The sequence below is a fragment of the Bos mutus genome, chromosome 3, assembly GCF_027580195.1.
Source record: "Bos mutus isolate GX-2022 chromosome 3, NWIPB_WYAK_1.1, whole genome shotgun sequence".
Lineage (NCBI taxonomy): Eukaryota > Metazoa > Chordata > Mammalia > Artiodactyla > Bovidae > Bos > Bos mutus.
Window position 1 is genome coordinate 19,881,370 of NC_091619.1, and position 10,519 is coordinate 19,891,888.

The window sequence follows — 10,519 nt, forward strand, 5'->3', positions numbered from 1 at the left end:
CACTGAGACAAGGCCGTTAGACGCAGCACCTCCACCTCCCTCCTTGCCCCTCAAGCTTTGTGAGCACCGAGGTAATCTCTTTGCATGAAGGGGCATTCCATGGCATGCTCCTGAGTACTTGACACAGCTGTTCTGTACATGGTAGACACTCAAAACTTTTTTCAATCAATATTTTCCAGAATATAAAATCTCAAAATGACCTCTGTATACCAATTCCAAACATTTCTACCCACACATAGGTAAATAAAGGAAAGGCCCAATAAGTTGTTTAAAAGTTTTGTATTGTGTCATACAAACTGTCTTCAAAAACAAGTGCATAAGTGAAAATTTTTTCTTCCCTTTGCTCCCCAAACATTACAGTAGACCAATTCTTGCTAATAGATCACAAAGGTAAAACATTATGTCCCCTTTTGAATTCTAAACAGTTAATTCTAGACACCAGCTTCCAAATTTTGTAGTTTACCAATCTGGTATGGACATAAACAGTTCCAGTGCTTTTCAACTTATCTATCCCTGAATTTTTCTCTCTTCAAAGTTCCAGGCAGTAATTGATTTTAATGCCCTCAAATTAGATAAAGCTGACTATTTAGAGCTTATAAATTATTTACACTATATAATCACTAACAATAGAACTATGACCTACACATTACACCCCTCTAACTACTTAGCACCATGAACAGAATTCTCAATACTAATTGATGGGCTAATTATTCCAATGATCAAATATATGACACTGATAGTCTTAAAAACACTCATTTGTTATTTTTCTTATCTACAATAGAAATTCCTTCCTGTCTTAAAGATTTTTTTTCTGGCAATATTCTCTGCTGCCTTGACTGTCCTGAACTTCTTGCTTGATGCTAATAACAATTCCCTAAGTCATTAGTAATGAGAAGCTAAGGCAGTAAACCCAACAGGCTCTAAGCCAGTTTAAACGTGGTGAAACACTACTCATAGAATTGCACTGTACTTATCTTCTGCCGTGGTTCTCCAAAGTGCTATGATTCCATTAAGATATTTGTCCTGCATAGATTCAAATTCTGTGTCTTTCACTTTTGGATGGCTTGAGTACCATAAAACATGATTTATTTCGTCGCAAAAACATCTCCAGGAGTTTCAAAAGGGATCACTGCTCAGGCTAAAAAAGTTACAATCATCACTTTTCTTTAAACCCAGAATATATACCACTGATTGGAAGGAAAAACCCCATCCTTCTGTTGGTAATAAAAGTGGAAAACAGTAAGTTGAGCTGTGTATTTTTTAAAAGGTGCTACACAAAGTCATGTTCTGAAAGTGGTCACAAACACTGCTGCAGTGACATTTAACGTTCAACATCTGCTACATTACTCTTAGCACTTTTGGACTTAATCTCCACACATAACAAGTTCAGGTATCAAAATAATCCTGGTTCTAAAAGAAAGAGCTCACCACCAATATTTAAAGCTGATTCTTCCCAAGAAGATAGGATAGTTTTTCCACTATGCAGTTATCAAAGTGGTATTCTCTTAGGCTAAGCTTTGTCAAGGCTCAGACAAAACCCTGAGGGGTACTTAGCAAGGTCTTATAAAGAAACCTTCAATGAGAAACTCAACACATGGGAATTTTAAAGCTTCAAGATTGGCTCATTAAACAGAAATGCCACAGGCTTTCTTAGAACACTGAGTCTAGTGATTGTCTATGTCAAGGAGGCACATACACAATTTTACTAACTCCTGATTAGTCTCTTCTGTATGGAAAATGCAGTCAGTCTGATGAAGGGCCTATAAAACATTGTGCCAGGCTTAGCTCTTGTAGAGAGCATGGAGAAGTGAGGGGAAAGCACTAGGAAGCAACTAATGTAAGTGTACTGGTGAGTGCATCTCTGGGGAAAAAAATAAACCTGTACAAGGCAATGGCTATCCCAACCAAGGATTTAGATTAAACAAGAGTTTAGTAATCTAGTAATGGTTTCCAAAGTGTTTACCTTTGAAGGTAAAGAAAGGTATAACCCTGAAAGGAACAGTAAGATAACACTGTAGGATAAAGAAAGCTTCATTACATTTTACTTGTTTGTTCTCATTCATCCCAGTGAATGTGGGTCAAATGTGTACTTAGAAAAGACAGGCTCCTCTGGGGAGCACTGTTCTGATCCTACCTTTTTCTAGCAAGTTCCTGCAAAAACATACAGCCTGATTTCCCCATTCTCATCACTATCTGCAAGAGGAGTCAGTTCCATAGCTATCGGCTGAACTTTAGCACTGATCTCTGTAGAACTGATTTCCCGATATGATTTTTGTTCTGTCTCCAGGAAGCACAGCATGAATAGAAAAGACAGAAGTCCTTCCCAGGAAATTGCAGTTGGGACTGCAAGAGAGTGCAGAATAGTGCATGGCAAAAAATTCCTCTTGTGAGCTTAGTCAAACACATATGGTATGCATATTCCCCTGGGCATAAAAAACTTACATTAATTAATGTCAGCAACAGAATCCAAAACATTGGTAGATCAAATTCTAATGTGGCAAATTAAAAAGTAGACAGTGCTCCACTGGGTTAATAAAATCAGAATTAGCTAAGAGACAATCCTTTAAATACCACATCATTGAAATCTCCTAGTGGGCATGTCCCCTTCATCAGTTACTTTTAAAATAACAGTCATAACAGGAGAAAGAACAAGCACCACGCTCACTAATGCAGATTACTGGACTGCTCTGATTAAGCACTGCAGTTCACAGATAAACATTTTACATCTTTCCTTCAAGTTACTGAATCTTTCTTCTTCCGGAATGGTGATTTTAGCCTCTTCCATACACTGTTTTTGGGCTTAGATTTTTTCTCCATGGCCAGTACTGCCTCCTTTTCTTTCCTACGAATCTCCCGGACAAGGGCATGGAATACATCATCGATGTAGTAGCGGTATGCAGCAGATGTCTCAAAAAAGGGGCAGCTGAATTCTCGGGCCAAAGCCAATCCTTCTTCCTTGGTGACCTTTAAAAATGTAAACAAGAGAAAACTTATAGTGGTAATAGCATAGTGGAATTTTAGCTGAGCTATTTTAAATCCTAAAAGACAATATTGTTAAAGTGCTGCACTCATATGTCAACAAATCTGGTAAACTCAGCAGTGGCCACTGGACTGGAAAAGGTCAGTTTTCATTCCAATCCCAAAGAAAGGAAGTGACAAAGAATGTTCAAACTACTGTACAATTGTGCACATTTCACATGCTAGCAAGGTAATGCTTAAAATCCTTCAAGCTAGGCTTCAGCAGTACGTGAATCAAGAACTTCCAGATGTACAAGCTGGATTTAGAAAAGGTAGAGGAACCAGAGATCAAATTGCCAACATCTGTTAGATCATAAAAAAAGCAAGTGAGTTCCAGAAAAACTGCTTCATTGACCACGCTAAAGCCTTTTTGACTCTGTGGATCACAACAAACTGTGGAAAATTCTTAAAGAGACAGGAAAGCAGACCACCTTACCTATCGCCTGAGAAACCTGTACGCAGATCAAGAAGCAACAGTTAGGACCTTACATGGAACAACGGACTGGTTCAAAATTGGGAAAGAAGTATGACAAGGCTGTATACTGTCACACTATTTATTTAACTTATATGTGGAGCAGATCAGCGAAATGCCAAACTGGATGAAGCACAAGCTGGAATCAAGACTGCCGGAAAAATACCAACAACCTCAGATATGCAAATGATACCACTCTAATGGCAGAAAGTGAAGAGGAACTAAAGAGCCTCTTGAGGAAAGTCAAAGAGGAGAGAAAAAGCTGGCTTAAAACTTAACATTCAAAAAACTAAGATCATGGCATTTGGTTCTATCACTTCATGGGAAATAGATGGGGAAAAAGTGGAAACAGTGACAGATTTTATTTTTTGGGTTCCAAATTCACAGCGGACAGTGACTTTAGTCATGAAATTAAAAGATGCTTGCTCCTCAGAAGGAAAGTTATGACAAGGCTAGCCAGCATATTAAAAAGCACAGACATTACTTTGCCAACAAAAGTCTATATAGTCAAAGCTATGGTTTTTCTAGCAGTCATGTATGGATGTGAGAGCTGGACCATAAAGAAGGCTGGGTGCTGAAGAATTGATGCTTTCTAGCTGTGGTGCTGGAGAAGACTCTTGAGAGTTCCTTGGATAGCAAGGAGATCAAACCAGTCAATCCTAAAGGAAATCAACCCTGTATATTCACTGGAAAAGACCCTGATGCTGGGAAAGATTGAGGGCAGGAGGAAAAGGGGTGACAGAGGATGAGAGGGTTGGATGGCATCACTGAAACTCGGTGGTTCGATGAGTTTGAGCAAACTGGGAGATAGTGAAGGACAGGGAAGCCTGGTGTGCTGCAGTTCACGGGACCGCAGTGTCAGACAAAACTCAGCGACTGAACAACAACAGTAGAAAATAATTACAACTGCCGCCCCAAAGTGAAGGTAACAGGAAGAGACCTCTCCAACTCCGGAGATGAACAAGCAGAGCACAGTGATATTTGTATTGTTGAGAGGCTGGATTATTTCACTTCAAAGACTCCTTCCATCTTCAAATTATGTGATTCTATTTCTAGTCTATTTTAAAGGTAACTTTTTGGAACAGGGAATATTTATAGATGTCAAATATACAATCTTAATTTCCTCATACATTTCAAGAAAGTAAATCACAAGGCAATGAGAAGTTATAATTAAGCTACAATACTGAAAACCATAAGAACCTGAAATCAACATATCAAATTATGAATATAACATAATTTCTCCTACTTTGGACATTTAGCCTTTTTCCAATTTTTTGCTGCCATTAATAGCCTAGCAACAAATATTTTATATATAAATCCCTGAATAGATTATTCTGAAGAGGAAGCAACCAAGAAACATCACAAACTTAACTATCCAATTACTTCTAAAAATTCTGTACCATTCATTGCCTTCACTAGTGCTGATAAATATGCCCCTTTCACTACACCTTCATCTCTATACCAAAAAGCAAAATTTTAAACACTGCTGCTAATTTGAAGGGTATCACTCATTCTAAAATCCTCTACAATTTCTCTTATTCTTCCTTTACTGGGATCATAATCCTCACCATCAGGAATTATACTTTGAAGCCGAAGTTTCTCTCTTTGCAACATAAAGAGACTTATTTCTGAGGTTTTAGGAAATGAAAATCCCATGATACCTCCATCTGTGCTTATGCTCACTTGTGTCTCTTTTCAACCCTTTGGACTATAGCCTGCTAGGCTCCTCTGTCCATGGAATTTTCCAGGCAAGAACACTCGAGTGGGTAGCCATGTCCTCCTCCAGGAGATCTCCCCAACCCACGGATCGAACTCACGTTTCCTGTGTCTCCTGCATTGCAGGTGGGTTCTTTACTGGCTGAACCATCAGGGTAGTCCATGATGCCTCACTTAAAGTGTATCCTATTTGTCATCTGATTTGTGACCTGCGGATTTTGTCCTATAAACTGATTCCTACAATCCAGACTTTACCCAAAATAATAGCAAGATATAGGGACATTTTCCAGGCTGGGGAGAAGCTAATTTTAAATTTTCATTTTAAGGCACAGAAATGTATAAACCAAGAAACACAAATGACTAATCTCACACAATTACATATAGCATTTTCTAGTCTATCCTCACCTGTCTTAGCTGCTTTAGGTCAGACTTGTTTCCCACAAGAACCACAGGAGTATCATCAGTACGTCGAACTCGATAAATAAGCTGTTTAAACTCCCGAACTTCATGGAAACTTCGACGATCGGTAATGGAGTAACAGATGATAAACCCTTCTCCTGCCCTCATATACTGATCCCGCATGGCTGTAAACTCTGCCTAGAGGGAAACAAGGGTCATTAGTGTACTGATACAAGCTAAAACCATACATACTTTAGCTATTTAGTTCAAAGAGAGATGCTTGTTACCTGCTGTCCTGAGTCAGAGTGCATGAAAAATTAAAAGAAATGAACCAGTGATCTTCTCTGCTTAAGTCTTTCCCTCCCCTTTACTAGCATGAAAAGGCCTTTACTCATAGCATTTTGAGATTTAATACCTGTCCAGCTGTATCCAAAATGTCCAGATTGGCAGGCTCATCATCAATACGGATCCGGATTTTATAAGCATCTTCTACAGGAGGGAAGAGAGGCAGTACTATCAACTCATAAATGCAGGAATATGCAAACTTATTCTGAAATTCATCTTATGGAGAAGATGATTACACATAAGTTTCTTTAAGTGCCCAGATGTTCAAAGAAGCCCCTAAATCCATTCAGATATGTAAATTGGGTCTTCAACTAATTTTTTTCTTCCACATAAGCCATGACATAAGTTTATTCATATCTTAAACTTCTCAGACTTCACCTAAATTCTAAACTAAAAAAGAGCTCAGAGATTTATCTTTTTGAAAAGTGTTAGGCCATAAAACTTCACCATTTAATAAACAGTTATTAAACACTAAGCATTATATTAAGTGATTTATATATATTAACTCATTCAATAGTGACAATAATTCAGTGAGGTGGTATTAACTCCATTTTACAGATTAAAAAAAAAAACCTAAATGGTACAAAGTTCATTAAAGCTTTATTTATAGTTCCTCCTCATTTTTAATACAGGAAAAAGAAATATCAGAGTCTCCTAGAGAATCCATATAGTCAAAATGTCTCCTTTATGAGAGCTATTTCTTTATGTATATTATTATGGTAATTTTGGAAAAAAAGCCTCACTATTTCCACCATTCAAACATTTGCTCCTTACACCCTGATGTATTTCCTTCAAACAGTTTTTCTTGAAACCCTGCTTCTGACTCTTCCTCAAAGATGAAGGGCCTACTAAACCAATGATTTTCAAACTACAGGTCATGCACCCATCAGTATTTGTGAGTTGTGGATGAATTTAATGGGTTAGGACCAGCATTCAAATAAACAAGGAGATATCTAAAATGAAAGAGGAAATACAAAAGTGCAACATAAGTAGTGAGGTAAATAGTTTCATGGTATTTTAATTACATATACATATATACAAATGTATACTTATATGTGCATGTTACAATATAAAGATTTTCTTCTTAGATTTAGCAGCCAAAGTTTGAGACAAACTTGCACTAAATTCGAAACTAAATGAGAGGCTTCTCCCATGGGATTTTCCAGGCGAGAGTACTAGAGTGGGTTGCCATTTCGTTCCCCAGGGGATCTTCCTGACCCAGGGATCGAACCCAGGTCTCCTGCATTGCAAGCATACGCTTTACCCTCTGAGCCACCAGGGAAGCACAAATGAGAGCAGACACCCATATCTTTTTGCTCACTACTGTAACCCCAGGGCCTAACACAGTGCTTGGCACATAACTCAATAGGTAAAAGTATCTGTTGTTGAATCAGATAATATTGTCAGAAGAGCAGCTGAGTGGGGGGGAGGGGAACTTTTTCAGGGGACAAGTTTTTAGTTGTTTTTTTTTTGGGGGGGGGGGGTCCACCATGCTGCTTGCAGGATCTTAGTTCCCTGACCAGAGTTGGAACTTGTGCCCCCTCGAATGGAAACAGTCTTAACCACTGGACTGCACCGTCAGGAAAGTCCCAGGAAAAGATAATTCTAAGTAAATTATACTAAGCCCTAAATTAATTTTGTTTCTAAAATTCCCACCACAGTGTGAATTTGTGAACAATGTTCTAAATTTAATATAGTACATGAAAAAAATAAGAACTGTTTCTATTTTCCCCAAGCCACAAAAGCACCTACTATATAAAATGACCACATCCAAAGATGGGTTAGCACAGAACACTCATTAGCTTGACCCAATGGAAATTCTCCCGAGACCCGACACAGTGTCACCTCCTGAAAACATAAGCTAATACAGCCGGCCTTCTGTGCCTCCCCATTCCCATCACAAGTTTTCTATAATCCTGGGATATAATTCCTAAAAATCAAACCTGTCTCCTTATGGTTCAGGAATAACAGTAATGTACTTAGTGTTTACAGAGAATAGCAATTTAAAAAAAATTACTTTTTACTCTCTGTTTTACTAACAACTGAGCATTAAGGACTGTGAAAGACAAGAAAGACCTTGCTATGTAATGAACTTGAGGTATAAGGAAGTAAATGACGTGCTTCTCGTGGAACAAGTAAGTCCAGGCTCTGGATGTCTGGGTTGTAAAGAGTTCAGCAGGCTGGCTCTACTTGTTTTTCTGCTTCCTTTTGTGGAAGTTCAAACCAGCTGACTCATAGTTACAGAGTCAGTCTCAAATCAGACCCTTAGAAAAATGATAGCAAAAGGCTTCTGTTAAGTGGCCCTTAAATTTTTCCTTTAACCTGGCAACATGGTATACCACCCATAAAAATATAACAAAGTGTCCCATTAATGTTCAATAAAAGACAGACTAAGATGGCTGATGTACATAAAGACTTAAGCTAGGAAAAAAGCTTAAGCTTTTGCTTAGCAATCACTATGATAGGCTTATTAAATAAGTCTGTTTAGGCACCAACAAAGGATCAAAATATAAATGGTTTAAAACTGTTTCAAAAACTGACACAAAGAAACTTTTATGAGGTTTATTTGTAAAACATAAGTGATACTCTGACTTACCAATGGTAGGATCATGATCTTCTGGAAATCGGTGGCTGATGAACTGCATGGTCATGGCTTTAAAACAAGAAATGAAAGGTAAAATCCACACAAAGATGACCCATGGAAAGAACTGTTAAGTATCAATACTGCATGCTAGCCAGTCTCCCAGTTGATTTGGGTGGAAGGCATTTGTTGTAAGCATTTTTCATTCTTATTTCTTGTTAAGATGGAAGAAAAACGTCACCTACCACTTTTCCCTACACCACCAGCACCCAGCATCACTAGTTTATATTCCCGAGACAGCCCTGCAGGGCTGCTACAGCTACCAATTGGGCGAGTCCCAGAATCCATTGTCCTCTTGGAGAATCCCGGGCTACCCCGAGGAAAAGGCACCTAGAATAAAAGAAAATATTTAATCCAGGATGGAGGCACCCGTGACGACAGTCCTAGTCAGCGCCCTGCTTTCCCATACGCTGGCCTATGACTCCTGCTCCCTTTCTGGCGGCCGTAGAAGAAATCCTCACCATCACCTTCCCTCCCCGACAGTTCAGTCTTATGACTTATCACAGGTTTCCCGAATTATTACATTTTCCAGAAAGTCTAGAGACAAAGAAATCTTCAAACCGGGACACAGCAGGAAGGAGCCCAGTGAGAAAGCGGAGGTTTGAGGACCAAAGGAACACCTCCCCTTAGGCCGCAAGGGTCCTCTCCAGACAGCGGTACCCGGAGGTTCCGCCCCCTCCCCATTCCTCTCTGCGGCCCCCTCCCCCGGCTGCATCTCCCGCCCTCCTTCAGGCCCTCCACCCTTCCGTTTCAGGAGCCAGCCTTCTCCTGCTGCTCTTACCGGTCGGAACTTGAAGGTCTCGGCCGGTCTGATCACCTACTTCGTCCTCCTCACCCGCGCCGAGGATCCGACACTGACCTGTGACCCCTCCCGCAGCCGGGAAAGATGGCGCCACCAGCGCCCGCGTCCCGACCGGAGGGGCGGGGCGGGCCCCGTGACGCCCGCAGCTGGCCACACCCCCTCCGGGGAGGGCCATCGTCCCTCCAGGTCCTCAAACCCAGTTCCGCGCCTCACTGCTGAGGGCCCAAGCCCACAAAGGCGTTAACACAATTAACTTACCCAGTACTGTATATAAAAAAATTTAGCCAAATATAATGGGTAAACAAAGGAAACGAGCACCCACCAATCCTCCCCAAAAGAGGACCAAGATCAAGTTTAAGGCTTAACAGCAGAAAAGAAAACTTTCCCCAAATGGACAAGAGCAATGAATTGGGCTCTTAAATGACTTGAGACAATCAGGTCTCAAAGACAACTAGTTAGACTAATCAGATTTCTGCACATATTTTAAGCAAATGTTAAGTGAAATATTTATAATTAAAAAAAAATTTTTAAGGAATATAATGCCTTCCCACAGGAAATGATAATCCAAGAGTTTTCAGGTGGCCTTAAATACAGCACAGATGAAGGAGTTATCAACTATATTCACCTGTAGGTAGCACAAATAACTACACTGGGGAATTTTTCTATTGCAACTTTTGCACCCTTCCTTCTTTTTGAAGCAGATTTTTCCAAGAATAATTTGTATTTCCTTTAAAAATGCTTCCTTCACTCAGTACCTTTAACCATGTTCAATAAAGGAGGACAACAATATGAAAGTGAAAAATATCCATCATAAAAATCCTGTTTTCATTTGAATTTTTAAGGGTTTACTTTGTACAGTCATAAAACTTTTGGAACTACATGCAAATTTTTGGGTCTAAGTATGTATTTTTCTGATGGAGCTATAATAGCATTATGTTGGGACTTCCCTGGTGGCTCAGACGGTAAACAATCTGCCTGCAATGAGGGAGACCCAGGTTCAATCCCTGGGTTAAGAAGATCCCCTGGAGAGGGGAATGGCTACCCACTCCAGCATTCTTGCCTGGAGAATTCCATGGATATAGGAACCTGGCAGGCTACAGCCCACAGGGTTGCAAAAAGTCAGACA

At 39.8% G+C, this 10,519-nt stretch overlaps 1 protein-coding gene across 2 annotated transcripts; it reads right to left on the bottom strand.

Moving 5' to 3' along the window:
- Nucleotides 1–264: 264 nt before the first annotated feature.
- RIT1 (Ras like without CAAX 1) lies at nt 265–9,747 on the bottom strand. 2 transcript variants are annotated; one of them, XM_005898706.3, is made up of 6 exons: nt 9,373–9,747; nt 8,777–8,921; nt 8,547–8,603; nt 6,021–6,094; nt 5,612–5,803; nt 265–2,964 (listed from the first exon to the last, which is right to left on the bottom strand). In XM_005898706.3, exons 2-6 carry the CDS (start codon nt 8,877–8,879, stop codon nt 2,734–2,736), a joined length of 657 nt encoding a protein of 218 aa, XP_005898768.1. In that variant the 5' UTR covers nt 8,880–8,921; nt 9,373–9,747; the 3' UTR covers nt 265–2,733. The 2 variants fall into 2 exon arrangements, with proteins under 2 accessions (XP_005898768.1, XP_070223436.1); XM_070367335.1 differs by lacking the exon at nt 9,373–9,747 and adding an exon at nt 9,115–9,230.
- Between the last annotated feature and the right edge of the window lie 772 nt (nt 9,748–10,519).

Bases quoted from the DNA above. Each gene is read 5' to 3' on its own strand.
- RIT1 (XM_005898706.3), bottom strand. From the start codon at position 8,879: ATGGATTCTGGGACTCGCCCAATTGGTAGCTGTAGCAGCCCTGCAGGG. The intron at 5,804-6,020 runs GTATTAAATCTC...GTTTCCCTCTAG, and splicing joins TTTTGGATACAGCTGGACAG to GCAGAGTTTACAGCCATGCG. The intron at 2,965-5,611 runs GTGAGGATAGAC...ACATTTTTAAAG, and splicing joins ACCTAAAGCAGCTAAGACAG to GTCACCAAGGAAGAAGGATT.